A 15913-nucleotide genomic window follows, 5' to 3' on the forward strand; every position below is an offset into this window, starting at 1 on the left:
CCAACGCAATCATTTTCTTCCCATTCTTCTGGAGTGTCGCTATCATCTTGTAGAGAAACATCTCCCTCCGACTCGGAAGTACTACTTATTACTTCTTTTTCTCTTCGTACCCTCTTATTTGCGTTCTCTTTGCCTTTTGTGTCTTTTTTTCAGCCAGACTCAGTTTTTTGTTACTAACACTTTTACTTTTGGTTTTTCTAATAGCAATGTGCTCTGGTGATGTCAGAATTTGAGCAAGTGCTCGCCCTCGCTTCTTCACATTACCCATTTTTTGGGTACTTGTAGGTACTGGACTTATCTGATCTAATAATTTTCCTGGAGTTATGATTTCCTTTTGTGAATTTATACAGCTTGGAGATGATGCTTCATTTCCTTCTGGTGATTCATGCAACTTTGTTGAAACTGGTTCCCAGTGAGAACAGCCTGGCTTATCACCAAGATATTGAGGAGATTGAACGTTGCCATCCTTCGTGCAAACTATGGTTGTCCCCTGAAACAAATAAACAGAGGTTGATATGTACCCACTTAATCAGAGAATCTAGCAAACTAAGAACTTAAAAATGACTATGATGCAAATCAAAGGCTTTAGAAATTTACTGAAGACTATTACCTCCTTTAGTTTCGGATCAGAAGATTCTTGGTTATCATACGGGCCTTGGATTATCGATGTATCAGATGCCGGCAATTCTCTATTCTCTTCAGGGATGTTTGTTACCTTAAAACAAGAAAAGTTAATATTATGCTTGCATAACAGGGAAAAAGATAAAAGTTTATTTTTCTGTTCTAGTACTCACTAACTGTAGGTTTGACCTATTATCCTCTTCGGATATAAAAGCATAATCTGGAATAGCTTCGGATGAAAAGGGAATAATTCCAGTAGCTCGGAATCCCGATATTGCATTGCTTGCTACAGCTGCTTTGGTCCACGATTCCGACAGCAGTTAACCAAACTGGAGCCTCCCAATTTTTCTGCTGGGATTTGTCCTCATAAATTTGTTGCAAGCGGCATAGTAATGCGTTTTAAGAGACTTAAATACCGCCCTGTCGAGAGGCTGCAGATAGTGGGTTGTATGAGGTGGGAGGCAGAGCATTATTATTCCGTTTTCCTCAGCGAATTCAAGCATCTGGCAAAGATTGCAATGAGACGTATGTCCATCTAGAATTAAGAGGACTTTTCCGAGAGGTTTCCTAGGCATAAAATGTTCTTTCAGCCATGTAAAAAATATATCTGTATTTACATAGGCGGACTTTTGGGACATGCGAACAACAGAGCCTGGTGGCATACCGGATGAGTACTCATCTTTTAGGTTCTTCCCTTTAAAAATACAATACGGAGGAAGAAAAATACCTTCACCATTGCAGCAAGCTATTAGACTAATGGTTTCGCCCTTTTCCCCCGACGTAATTGAAGTTACTGCTCTGCTGCCTTTGGCTGCTATAACTTGTCCTGGCCTGTTGTTGAGCTGCAAGCCCGTCTCATCAACATTGAAAATGTTGCCGGGTTTATCGAAGAGCTGATTTTCACTGAGAATGGTTTCTAACAACTCGAAATATTTGGTTACTGTGTTCCGACACAATGCAGTTGAACGGTTCACAGACACACCTTCAGCAATTCTTATGCTTAGGTCTGAATGGCGGCTTAAGAAAAGTTGTAGCCAATCGTATACTGCCATTCTGTTAGCTACGTCGAAGCGATGCTTAATTTTTAATTGCTCAGCAAGTTCAAACACCATATGTCGCACATCGGTCCGTGTTGGAGCAAAACCAAATTTTTGCAATTTTTTGACATGTGCTACTAGTTTCGCTTCATTTTCTTGTCCTAAGGTGGGCGAAGGACCCAGTGCCCCCGTCTTTTTGAGTTTTCCCGATTTTTTTCTTCTGATTAAAAGTAGCCTTGGGAATATTGAAGTGTTTGGCTGCGGCATTCACTCCCATTATTTTTGTATCTATAGCCTCTACTGCATTTTTAAGGTCGTCTTCGGACCATGTAGCCCTTTGTGAACTCAGCTTTCGTTGGTATTTTGTAGGCATTCTGAAAAAAAAAAACAAAAAAGACATCAATCAAAATTGGTTCAACTGTCCCGTCCTAGGGTGGTCCATCTATCCCTAAAGTCAGGGATAGATGGACCACCCCTGATTTAACCTCTAACTAACCTATACGACTTTTAAGCTATTTATAGTGGCTAGAACAGATATCAAACAAATCTAGTCCCGTCAAAAAAGTACGTACGAACATCGCAACAACCAGATTGCAACTAGTGATTACTTGGCCGCGAGGCAGCATTTAAATTTCTGCCCTCTATCGTATTTCCCCAGAAGTAGGAGACTGGTCCATCTGAGGCGGTGGTCCATCTCTCCCTGAATTACCCTATCGTTATCATTTCCTACCGGCATAATTCTTATCACATCCGGTTAGCGTTCATTATTTGTTATCACATGCTGCATTTTTTATCAACTTGCAAATATTCTCAACGCTGCAGTTGTGGTTGTGGTTATCAGTTTTCCTGCATATAAACGCATATAAATAGTCGTATAGAATTAAGGATACAATTAGTTGTTTATTGATATTTCCTACATAATGAAGGCGTGCTGTTATTCGCATCTATGCACAGTGACAAACAGGCTAACGCCACCCATAAATTTTCAACATTACCTTAAAGAGAAGTAAGTTTTTTTTCTCCTAATTATTATATGCTTTTCTAACACATAAAAATTTGTTTAATAGTATGCTGCTAGAAGATGTTGAATGCCCCAAATGCAATGCGAATTTGCTGAGACATTCGCCTAATTGGAATGATATAGGGGGTTGTCGAGTGTGCGGAACCCATTTTTGTTTTTGTGACTTCTCCGAACCTGTTGACGGTGGTTCGGAGCAGCACATTATTGAAGAAGATTCCCCACGCTCGCCATCGCCCATCATCGCAGATGGTTTGGAGCAACCCATCGGTGTATATGACTCCCCATGCTCGCCATCACCCATCATCGCAGATGACTTTTGTTGGGTGTGCAACAATACGTTTTGTGGGCATGATGGCTTTTTAGAATCCATCAGATTCTTCGCAGTCGCCAGCAGAACCCATAATCATCGCGGATGATTATATTTTTCCGGGCAGCGAGGGACTGCTGATGGATCCGCCTGCGTCTCCTCAGCCACCAAGACTTATACCGCTAACGGTAAATACACCAATGTAAGTTTATCAATTTTTTTATTAAAAAAAATAGCAATATGTAGATTGTTTCTTTTTGTTATAGGAACCGAGAACCGAGGCCCAATATAATCATTACGGTCCGGGAGGATGGAAGTCGAAGCTACTTTGTTCTATAAATTTGTTAATTTTATTGTGTTATAATAAAAAATATGTAATATATATATATATTAAAACTGCATTATTTTTTTCTTCTTCTCAACCCAATCAAAGACTATTACTTAACATTTTAATTTATTACATATATCAGATAGTACATTATCTTGGCAGAAATAAAGATATTCACACAGAGCATTACTTAATAAACTATCATTAGATACATTACAAAAAGAACTTATAATTTCATCTATATTTAGGGAAATTTTTTGAGACTTTATCCAATTACGTACAATATCTAAAACATTAAAATAGTACATGCAAAAATCTAATGAATCTAGAATACATATTCTATGCGACAGTACACAAGTATCAAGTTTTAAGAGTTCTTCCACATCATGAAGGAAAAGATCAATGCGCATGTCGTATTTGATGATATGTAGTATTTTCGTATACCAGTTGGACAACTTTTGCGTAATCTCCACAGCAATGGGTCACAGGTTCATACTCATCGGGCCTACCTTGCAGGGGTGCTTGGAAGAAATCTTTTTTCATGCATTCAAGCAGCTCCAAAAGAGTGTGCCATTCAAATGTAGAAAATGATAATTTGTTACCATTACCATTCCTTATAACAATTGTAGGTCTGAAGGATCTAGCTGGGCTTAATCCACACTGTATTTGAATGTTAACATTAGATATTAGTGGAAAAACATTATTTAGCACGTAAATCTGCTCCCATCGTGCGGCTTCTTCATATTTAGCTAGAACATCATCAAGAGCCTTACTATAATCATAATTTTCTTCATGACTTAAATTATCGGAAACTTCACTCATTTTTGCGTCCTTCTTGCTCGCTCGACTCGAACTAAATGATGGTGTTCTCGATCCAGCTATTATGTTTCTTATCAAGCCCCAACCACTTTACGAAAACTTTCCCTCCTTTTCTCCTTAGTACCTTTTCTACGAGATAGATGTCGGGGTTGGTGGTTTTCTTTCTCCTCAGTATAGAAGGCGCCTCTTATAGGATTTCCCTGCATATCTTCCAAGAGGTATGTCATTCGATTCGTTATTTTAACCGACGTAATTTTAAATAGTTCAGTCGTCCGATTGGGCGTGTAACCTTTATCGAAGACGTGTTTATTTTTGCTAATGCGCACAACGTCACCCACTTTAAAATTTTGCAGGCCGCTTATCTTAATATTATTGTAAGCTGACTTTAAAATTCCCTCTTCGTTGGTCTTATTTACTTGAGATGGCTTATATCCCATGGTATGGTGTCGGGTTTTGTTGTAGGATTTCGAAATTTCTGGTAAAATATCTATCCATTTATATGTGCCGTTTAGGCTAAAGTACTTGTATAGCTTTGATTTCTAAGATCTTATCACACGTTCGGCAATGGCGGCTTTTTTCACGCTGTACGTATTGTAATGATTAAAATCATACTTCTTGAGGAAGTGCTGGAATTTTTGGTTGAAGAATTCCGTGCCCTGATCCGTTTGTAGATTTACACAGAGTCTACCTTTGCTGTGAGCTAAAATGTCAGCAAAGGCAGTGGTTATCTCTTCACCAGTCTTTGTTTTTAAAGGTCTAGTCCACATGTACTTTGAGAAACAGTCTATGACGACCATAATCATTTTAAAATTTTTGTTATAGTGAGCGTACTGACGCATATCGGCCAAGTCCATTTGCCACAAGTCATCAAGCCCCTTGATAATCGTACGTCTGCGAGCATAGTTTTTTCTCATAGATTTGTGTAATTCGTTAACAAGTTGAATCTTTTCCTTTGAATGCGTCTTCATGTCTCTACTAATCGATTAGCACTAAGAGAGCCTGTGGCATTTATGGGTTATTTAAAGAGGATCCTTGAGGTGATGCGACGATAAGTTTTCCATGTGAAAGGGTCATCTGGTTCTCTACTATATGTATACGTTCTTCCAGAACCTTATACTTCTTCTCGTCGTCTGTAAGTTTATTCATAATGTGTTCAATAATGCTATCTGTTTGTGTAATATCATTTTGTAATTTCATGTCAACACTGTGAGCCAGTCTTTGAATGCGTTAAATTTTTTTCTCCAAGTCGTCAACTCCCTTTTTTAAAGAATTACTTAACAAATTTAATCTATCTTCAAATACTTTAATTATTTCTTTGCGTAGTTTCAACACCTCATCATTAACGTTTTTTGATAATGTTCTTTTATTAACGACATCATTATCATCAAGAGGCGAACCCACATTACATATTCTCACATTACCAACATTAATATTTCCATCGGCAGTAAACGAAAATCCAATAGTATGCGGACAAAAATAAGGCTCGTCAAAATAAGACTTGTTAAAATCACGACAAAGATGAGAACTACGTCCGAATTTGTCGAGACTCATCGTGTAGAATGACAAAAAGTCGTTTGGAAAACACTTTATAGTATTTGACGTAGGGATGATATATGTGGTGTAACACGTGACGTAAAAACGTGACGACGTGACGTAAATGTGATGACGTGACGTAAACGTGACGACGTAAACGTGACGTAACGTCACGACTGAAGATATTATTCGAGCCTCCTTCAGTTCCTCGATAATTGCTGTAATTTCGTTATCGTGTGATGTATTTCCAGCCTTCTTAGATGCCATCAGCAGCCTTAAACGATCGACAAGTTCGTTGGGATCATCCCAGTAAATACATTCCATCGGCTTTGTATTGAAAGTTAACTTGTTGGTGTGAGATAATAAACCTCTGAAAGTAGTTTTACGTTGTGTTGTCTTAATAAATAGCGGTCTAATAATTTCTCTATACTTGAGCGAACTTGAGCCTTTTAAGCGTCCTACCGCGTCTTTGTGGGCTCCAGTCATTTCAAGAATATTTTTATAAGATTGTTATCCTCTTGATTGAAATGATAGAAAATTAATTGGTACAATTCCGGCGTTCCTTTGAATTGCTGCTCATCGATTATTACATTACCGGTACGAATGTCAAAATCGATGCGTTTTCGACCTAATAGCCACGATGATGTTGAGGAATCGTATACTGGTCCACAATTCTTATCAACCACATCGCTACCAGCCCAATGCTCTGTAACGTACTTTTGAGATATGACAGGATATTTATCTAAATATTCTTCTAGAGCTTCTTGAGTTAAATCTTCCAATCGAGTGTCTTACTCCTCTTCAAATGTTCTTTCCACATCATCATCAAGTCTAGATGATGACGCTATGTCTTCCAATGGTAAAAAGGCTGCTTGGTTGAATTTAGATGTATACGATTTTTCTTCTTCGTCTTCTTCTTCAACTTTTCTTTTTTCTCCTCTTTCTTAATGATTGGAAACTTTACTTTTCATTCATCTTGCGTGATGTGCTGACTATTTCTTTTAACGGCGTCGCAATGGGTTTAAAGAGTTTTTGTAGCGCCTCATCTTCCTCCGTTTTACCTAGCTTTAAAGCCAAGTATTTTCGCTTGATTGATTTTGCGAGCTCGTTGATTTTTTTCTTTCGCGCCATCTTGGCGATGGCGTCTTCAGCCGTTGGATTCATTGCGATTAATGATAAAGTTAAATACAGTTACATCCTTATATATTTATCGAATCCTTTACGATATCGACCGTCTTGCAGATTGAAATCCTTTACAATGACCAAGATTCCGTATTTATTACTCCAACATTCTAAGCAGCAGTTCTTAAATTGATCAAAAGTCATATCGGGAGACACATGTTCATCATAAACATGCTTCAGATTGATTTCATCTTGTTTGAAGAGAACTATTAAGTTGCAATTATCCCGAATAAGTTGCTTTGGTATCTTGGAATATGTTTGACATAGGTAAACTGCGTCAACATTCTTGTATCTACACATGGAGTAGTATTCACGTATCTTTTCCTGTTTATCACACGCCACATCGTCGAATATGAATATGGAATTATACCGAGCATCTATTGGAGTAATAATTTCATCACTAGCCCCATATGGGAAGTATCCAATTTCTTTCACTTTACTCAGCACGTCTCGCAACTGCTGATATTTAGATTGATATAGGGACTTTGAGTAGACGTATACGTAAATAGAAGCGACAATATTACGTTGGTCTTCCCACACCCGCTGGGCCCACATACGACACATCTAAATGAATTTGGTAACAACGAACCATGTCTGTCTACAATAGCAGGATTTTCGGTTAAATCATCCAAGTTTTCTATTGGTAGCGTCCGCTCTTGTTGAACTACCTTCATGGTTTGAAGCCGTTCATCAAGATACTTTCTTTAAATACAGGTACCGCTATTGGCCTACATCAGTTCTAATGCCGCTGCGATACGGTGAAGGTGTCTTAAATTCACTAATAGATAACCTACCATTTGAATTACATATTCCAGGCGGATATCAATTCTGCGGACCCGGTAATTATATATATATATATTTTCAGATCACTCAGATCACTTTTTACTTTTAAAAAAATTTTATTTTTCACTTAAAATTATGATTACAACTTTCAGTGTTTAACAATAGATTATGAGTTACAGCGTTAAAGACTTAAAACAACTTTATTTTACTGTGAACTGAACTGACTAAGTTTTTTAGTTATATTTATAAGTTTTCTTATGCTAACGCAAGTACAAGCATTCTTAGAATCTGCTGCTGTTCTTGCGCTTTACATGAGATTGCTTTCTTTCGAGGAAGGTGTTACCTGTGGTGTCATATTGCTTGATATTTAATATTCTTAGATAATTTTCGTATTGAAATGATACGGTTAATCTTGACGATTAATTTAGAGACCAAAAAATTATATATTGGGGATGTCGTCAATTGGTGGTTGAAAGAAAACTCTTATTTAACTTAAACCAAGCTTTCGATAATTATTTATTATCTTTTTCAAGGTTACTGGCTAAAATGTACAACAAAACATTAATATAATGAAATAATTACATAAAATGGGTACTTACTTCAGTTGACAGAGTTACATCTTAAAACTTAATGGATAGTATAAAATTTTTATTTTTATTTTCATTGCTCTGAATAGCTGTCTAGTCTCGACTGAATAAAATTTTAAACGTAAAATAAGTCTACTAAGTATTNAATTTAAATTTTGAAAAGTTGACAATTTTATTATTAACTCTTAAAAAAAGTAAATTTTGATACTGTCTATTGATATTGGTAATTAATGAAGTGAACAAGTAAAACAGAAAAGAACAAATTAACATGTATTAACAGTTTCTTTTTACAATGAATTATTTATATGAATAAATGAACATGGATTAACAATTTGGTTATAATGACAAATCCCTTATTACTAACTCTTATTATAAATTTAATTTAATTGAGATCTCTTTATGAAAAATCATTATTTTTAAATGTAATAACATAAATTTATCCGTCAATCTTTATTACACACTATTTGACATTTAAGATTTACTTAACTTTTCCCCTTTTATTTGATAGTGCACTTAATTTTGAAAAATGAATTCTTTATCAGTTGAAAGCAATATTATTATTGTTATTGGCCAGTGTAACGCAAATTTATAGCTTATGATATACGTAGAAAAACATGCATGTCATAAAGGTTTGAAGGATTTTGCTACCTTGTATCCTTCTGCCTGTTGACTGCTGGGTATGCCTGTTGACTGCTGGTTTTCCCTCGTTGTTTCCAGTCTCCTACGTTGACTGTTATACTTGGATTCTCGATCCCCTGTCAGTTTGACCCTCTATGGACTGCCTTTGTATCAGGTTTGCTTTCTTGCACTTGTCCTGCCACTTATCACTCACTTTCCCTAAATGCATTGTTTGTTTCGAACTCTTTGCGTTCACTGCTTATGTCACTTTACGTTTGTTCGGACTTTTGTTAATTCACTTTCTTGTTTGTTTTGGTACGCCTTTGAGGTTATGCTTGGTTGTTTTCACTTCTGGAGTTCACTCGAGCAATAAATCTCGTAAAAATTATACTTTTTTAAGTAACCAGGTAAAAAACTTATTACATTCGATTGTTTTGTAATGCCCTTTTTTTCTAGGTGTTGACCTTCTGGTTGTTGAACGTGTACTGCCGAAAATTATGACATTTTAGTATTTATACCTATTCAAATTTTGTTTGATTTCCATGACTACGTCATAATTTGATAATGTGGAAATTTCTTTTTGAGTTTATGGATTTATGCTTTACAATGGCTAATTTTTATTTACAGGGTTGAATTCCTCGTGAAATTTGCTTTCTGTTAGTAGGCACTATATCTGATTACGAGACATATCACCTCTTGCATACCTCTTGTCTTAAATTTGGCCGTACCAATTACAATTCTTATATTACACTTAATTCTAGTATTTAAATTTAAAATTCAGACTTTGTTTAAAGTTTCTGTTGTGACATTATATTCCAAATAACCATTATGTGTCTTTTACAGAGTGTTGAATTTCAACGTCCCTCTCACTTGGTTGCACTATGGNAATCTTTATTCAAATATCTAACAAATGATTAATCTTTTAAGTATTGAAATATCTAAATGAATGTTTCAAATTTAATTTAAATTTTGAAAAGTTGATAATTTTATTATTAACTCTTAAAAAAAATAAATTTTGATACTGTCTATTGAGATTGGTAATTAATGAAGTGAACAAGTAAAACAGAAAAGAACAAATTAACATGTATTAACAGTTTCTTTCTACAATGAATCTGGAGAATTGTTTTTCACTGTGGAATCTCACAAATATGGTCTCGGTAGAGTCATTTCGAATTACAGGTATTTATGTCATTTTTATATGGTTTTACATAGCTTGTCTTTGCATGGTATCAATATTATTGTTAATTAAACTTTCTATCATAATTTTATGTACTTAGTTAAATAAATTTATAGCAATAAATTTTGGTTTTCGTTAGATTCATTTACTAGATGTCATTGTAACAAGTTTTTAAATCTGCTTTTCTACATTTTATTACTTATTTAACTGCATTCAAATCATTTTTATATGAAAGACTGTTTAATTAGTTTACTGTAAAGACCAGTTTTGCATCGTTTATTCTACTATTTTCAAGTGAAATTCACTAAAGTCTAAATTTCCATGTGTTACTGGTTGCCTATCCTTGTTCATTCATTTCAATAAATTACTAGTTCTGTTTACTTACAATTTTTTATCTTTTATATTTTCAGTCTCTATTTATTATAAATTCTGTACTTTTTTGTATCATTTAAACATTCAAACCCTTAAAAATTCAATTAGTGCTTTATTAATTCTAAATTTGGTATTCAGTTTTGANTTAGCAATTTGCGCTACTTTTTTGAGGTTAGGCACGAATTCTGACTAGTTGAAGTTATATTGATATCAGAATTGGTTTCAGCGATCCCGAAAACATAAATTGTGGTGGTTAGAGTGTGTTACTCATAGGAGAATCGTATTATTTCAACGATTTGAAGTATTTTTCAGGTTAGGGACGAACAGTGACCAGATGGGGTTTAACGAATATTGAATTCGAAATCAGCAACCCCTAAAACGTATACAGGGTGTCTCGCTTAAAAGTGTAACAAGCCTGTAATTCGTCTACCGTCTACGAAGCTTTTGACACGTCGAACGTCAATATTGATGCATTTTTATTCTGGGCAGCCCACTGTGCCCGTTGACGTGAAACGCCCGATATACGTAATTACTGTCACTGTGGCACCAAAAACGTATAAATATTGTAATTGTGGCACCCGAAATTACCATGAGGCGCCCAAGTTTGGGTGCCAGATTGTTTCTATGTAATAACTTATTAAACGATGGGAAATTACAGTTTGCCTCTTTAACAACCAAATAAGGTAGGGTGCCAGATAGACATGGGTTCCTCTGGAACATATTGATTAGTTCGCTTATTTTAATATAAATGGCGCTTTGCTATATACATCTGTATAAGATTACAAACATTTTGCACATCCGACACCCGACATAAATAAATTGTGGCACCAATGATTTGGCAACATCTGACACTGCATTACGGCAATGAATATAATATTATTAACAAACAGTCGGTTTCAAAGCAACAGTTCAGTGACAAAGAGGCACCCATTCGACGAAAATGAGTGGAAGCAGGGGAAAGCGACTTGTGGCCCTAATAAGGGCAGCAGAAGAAGTTATTTTTCAAATTACAAACAATGAAGGGTAAAACAATTAATATATTTTTAAAATACTTAAAATAGTGATTATTACTATAATGTTAATACCACTTTTATTGATTAAATTTTATACAGTGTGTCCACGAATGTAGATACACTTTATTTGTAAACAAATCGTATTTTAAATTTTTTGAAAAAAAAAATTCATACGTAATTACTTTTGCTATAAAATGCTTAACAAATTTCGAAAAGGATTGAAACATGTGTAGGAAGGTTTTATGTTGAATAAACCTTTCTGTACAGGGTATTCTACAAAGGGTTGCGAGGTAGGATATCTCGGATACCATGGACCTTAGATCTTTAGGAAAAAATTATTTAAAACTAAAGTGGTCACGAAAAGTTGGCAGAACATATTTTCAATCTCGGAATTTTAGCACAAAGGGGTGCACTAATAAAATAAATCTAAAAATTGACGAAAAATCCTGAAATTAAGTTATGACTTTAAGAGCACCTTTCTAAAGTTTAAACTATTCTTCTTCATTTTTGTTTAAAATTTGTTGCCGTACCGAACTTAATAAGGGTGGGGGAAGCTGTTAAAAATGTAATTATTTAAGTGGCTATAACTTCTAAACGACTCATCTGATTTTAATACACTTTAGCTAGTTTGAAAGAAAAATATCAGCACTTTAACTATATTATGTAGTGGTGGTCAGTAGTTTTTATCGTCAGGGGGCGTTGTTAGCAATAAACTTTCGTTTTTCATTTTATCTTGGAAAAGTTAAATGAAATGCTACAATCTTTAGTTAGTTATAGATATTTTTTTTTCGAAGCTTTAGCATCAATAATTTCCGAGACATCCTACCTCGCCACTCTTACTGGGACACCCTGTATGTCATTTATCTCACTATATTAGGTTAAATAAATGCATATTAATTTTTTCTCACATTTCATTTTAAAAATTCATTTTAAGTCTATGTTTACTATCAAATATCTTAGCAACACATGAAACAATTTTATTTGGCTTTTCGATTTCTCTGTGTCTTTTTCAAAAAGGTACTTCGGTTTTAGCTGCCCATAATAAGCCCCCGAGTATTTCTGATGGTGCCCGTCCTTACGCGACGGACGGCAGTGAAACTGAATATTTGCCGTCAACAACTTCACCAGATGTCAGTAGTAGTAGTAGTTTAGTAAGCAACTTACATTGTCACTATCACTGCCACGATAGTGACAATGTAAGTTGCTTACTAAACTTCTAAACTATATCATTTATTCCAAAACAATATTTTATGAAACTTTACTTTATAGGTATTAAACTAATAAGGAAAGAAAGTCATTCTTAATAAAGGAGCATTCTTAAATAATAAAAATGGTCTATTTAAATATCACTAATAAAAGGAAACCTACCCGAAAACATCAAAATGCATAGAATTTTTAAAGAAAAAAAAAGCTTACTTAATACCTTTAAAGTAAAATTTTAAAAAGTGGATAAGCTAGTAATATGATCTAAACAGTTCAAACTTTTGTCTTACTCATGAACGAAAAGTTGGATCTAGAGACTAGATAGCTTTTTAGTTTCAGGTGTTTCAGTCAAGGCAGCACAGCCCTGAAATACTGCCTCAAGAAAAGTTGCAGGTAGGTACAGGTTTGTTCATACATCAGAATTTGGTTTATTTTCAAAATTTGTATAATTTTCTTATAAAATTAAAAAAAAAAAACTAGTGACAAGTAACAGTTATTTAGTTGTTTCTAAAAATAAATTAACGTAATTTAAAGTTCCACAATAATTGGCTATGGTTTCTGAAAGGAGTAATTTGAATTTAATTTATTGTTTCTATTTTTTATAACATTAAAGCCATGTAGAAATGTGTACGATCTCTCTTTGATCTTCAAAATATTGTTCACAAAAATAAATTTTCAGTTTCCGACTTTCTATGTTACAGTCCTAGCCAAAGAGGACAAGGATTTACTATAGAGTTAATTGACTACTACTAAAGTAGTTTTCCGTCAATACATCAAAGAAATAATATTTTAGTTTAGTTTCTAATCGACTAATACACCACGAATAAAAGTACGATAAACATTAAGGACATAGGTCAAATAAATTTTTTTTTCGGAAAATGATCTCTATACAGGCATATTTTAGAAACTTGGTGAACAATTGTTTTCTAAATCGGAGGAAACTAACGCGAATCTTTATCATCAGCAACAATTTCATGGAAATATGAAAAACCAAGGACATACAAACGTGACTCTCGGAGTGATAAATAGTGAAATGTCAACATCTACTAAGATAAATATGTAACTCTAGACATTGGTTAATCTAAATTGTGGTAAAATTCAGTTACAAATTTAATTGGTAAAGCGAAGTTTAGTTATACCATAGAACAGAATATTAAAATTCATTTTTCTTTAAGAAAAAAAAAAGAATAAAAGAATCGCAAGAATAATATTTGCGTGCCCGCTTATATTTACATGAAAATGAAGCTAATGAAGGAGATTCATGTAAATAGTCACCATGACAAAGTAGAAAAAAGTTGCTGACAAAACCCCTAACAAAGATGCAAATAGTTGAAATGGAGGAATTGCTGGCTAAATTTAATTTGAAATACCTCCCTTAATTTTTATCCTAGTATCTACTGTTGTGTTTTGGCCGATTAGTAAGTGAAGACCCTCTATAAAAAAATAATATTTTATAGATCGTTACCAAAAAAACTGAAGCGGATCAAAAAACACATTGGGATATTAATGTGAATGCCTATATTGAACGTTTTGAAGTTTTCCCGTTTGAATATGACAATGACTTCAAAGTAAGTTAAATGTGAAAACCTCAATTGGAATAAAATAAAAAATTAGAATTCTTAATGAATGCCGTTTTACAGGGCACATGTTTGTTCCCTGAAGAAGTAATTGCAAGGATAGAAGAATCTCTCTGTAGCAATACCTTAAAACCAATGACTAAATCAAATAATACAAAAGTAAATATATAAAAATCTGGTAAATACACAGTGGGCCGTAGAAATTGGGAGTCTTGCACTAAAAGATTTGAATGAGAAGTCAGTTACTAAACCAAAGCTGCTTCCTATAACAGAGGACATCATAAAGTTGGTGCACTTCGTCGAAAAAAAAGCTGAAGAGGCGTATGAAAAACTAAGATCCTCAAAAGATAGAAACTCATATAGAATTTTGTCCGAAACTGTACTGGTTGCAACAATATTACATAACCGAAAGCGAGTGGGAGATGTTCAATACATGGATTGGAAATCTTGCAAAGAACAAATTGAAAATTCTAATACTGTATTACAACCGGAACTAACAGAGTCGCTAACAGAAAATGAAAAATTACTCACAGCAAATTACAAAAGAATTATGTCCATTGGAAAAGGCAGTCGACCTGTTACCATATTAATTCCGAAGAAAATGCAAAAGTATTATTCCATGTTATGCAAACTTAGAAAGGAAGCTTGGTTTCCACCTGATAATATCTATTTTTTTACCTACCCTAGCTCAAGACATTGGGTGAGTGGATGTTCGGTGATGCGAAAGTATGCAACTCTATGTGGGGCAAAACATCCTGAATTACTAACATCATGTAGATTAAGAAAACACATCGCGACTGTTACTCAGCTAATAGATTTAAAAGGAAATGAAATCGATCAGTTAGCCAAGTTTATGGGCCATACGACAAAAACCCACGAAATATTTTAGTATTTTCTTTTATACATACTATGCCCGTTCTTCATAAATTTCCCCTAAAGTAATTAGTTTTCCTGGTACAGGGCGTTTAGCTTTTGAAAAATAATTTCATTCACTTTTTATCTAACAGCAACAGCGGTTAGTAAAAATTAAAGTGGTCATATTTTAGTAATGAGAACTGGATTCCAGAAATTTAAATGAAATTTACAAAATAAACATTTGTAGTAGTGGCAATCGTAAAAACTACTTTTTTGTGCAAATATTAAAATTTTGTTCTGCTTTCTAAAAAAAAAATCACATCCTCAATAAAACCCGTTAAGAGGTATTCGTTTTTAAATATTTTAATATCTGAAAAAGAAGGACTAACTAGTTTCACCAAGAGTATCTTTTTTCACCAATGAACCAAAATTTTAATATCCCCACAGAAAAAAATAATGTCTGAAATTATTTATTGTTGTTGGGGTTGTTTTTGTTAAGCTATTTTACAATTTTTGTTACAACTACCTATGGGGATACAGATAGAGACTTCGATATCCTGAAAAAAATTTACTCCCTACTGAATAAAATTAACATGTTTGAGTATTTATTTAAAAAATAGCGTGTTTTGACATAAATAAATAGGTGTGGAAACTTTTCACTGGCCATCCTGTATAAACGTATTTAATTTCAGGTTCTAGACAAAAATGGACACCCCGTCAGAAGCAGTGCATGAAAACTTACTTTAAAAGTCAGATAACAGAAAACAGGCCCTTCTAAAGCATGAATGCGAAGAATTTATTAAAGTTAATAAAACAGATTTTAAAGGAGTTGGTTGGGTGAAAGTAAAAACTTTAGCATTCAATGAATATAGGCAAAAAT

At 34.2% G+C, this 15913-nt stretch overlaps 2 protein-coding genes across 2 annotated transcripts; one reads left to right on the top strand and one right to left on the bottom strand.

Moving 5' to 3' along the window:
* The first annotated feature begins 1369 nt into the window (after positions 1–1369).
* LOC111692234 lies at positions 1370–3309 on the top strand. Its single transcript, XM_023456117.1, has 3 exons — positions 1370–2664; positions 2726–3188; positions 3253–3309. Exons 1-2 carry the CDS (start codon positions 2579–2581, stop codon positions 3093–3095), a joined length of 456 nt encoding a protein of 151 aa, XP_023311885.1. The 5' UTR covers positions 1370–2578; the 3' UTR covers positions 3096–3188; positions 3253–3309.
* A 1363-nt stretch (positions 3310–4672) lies between these two features.
* On the bottom strand, positions 4673–5101 carry LOC108913475. The gene has a single exon (XM_018719028.1). The coding sequence runs from the start codon at positions 5099–5101 to the stop codon at positions 4673–4675; it is 429 nt and encodes a 142-aa protein (XP_018574544.1).
* Between the last annotated feature and the right edge of the window lie 10812 nt (positions 5102–15913).

This window comes from Anoplophora glabripennis, unplaced genomic scaffold, assembly GCF_000390285.2.
Source record: "Anoplophora glabripennis isolate ALB-LARVAE unplaced genomic scaffold, Agla_2.0 scaffold1181, whole genome shotgun sequence".
In the NCBI taxonomy this organism is placed as follows: Eukaryota; Metazoa; Arthropoda; class Insecta; order Coleoptera; family Cerambycidae; genus Anoplophora; species Anoplophora glabripennis.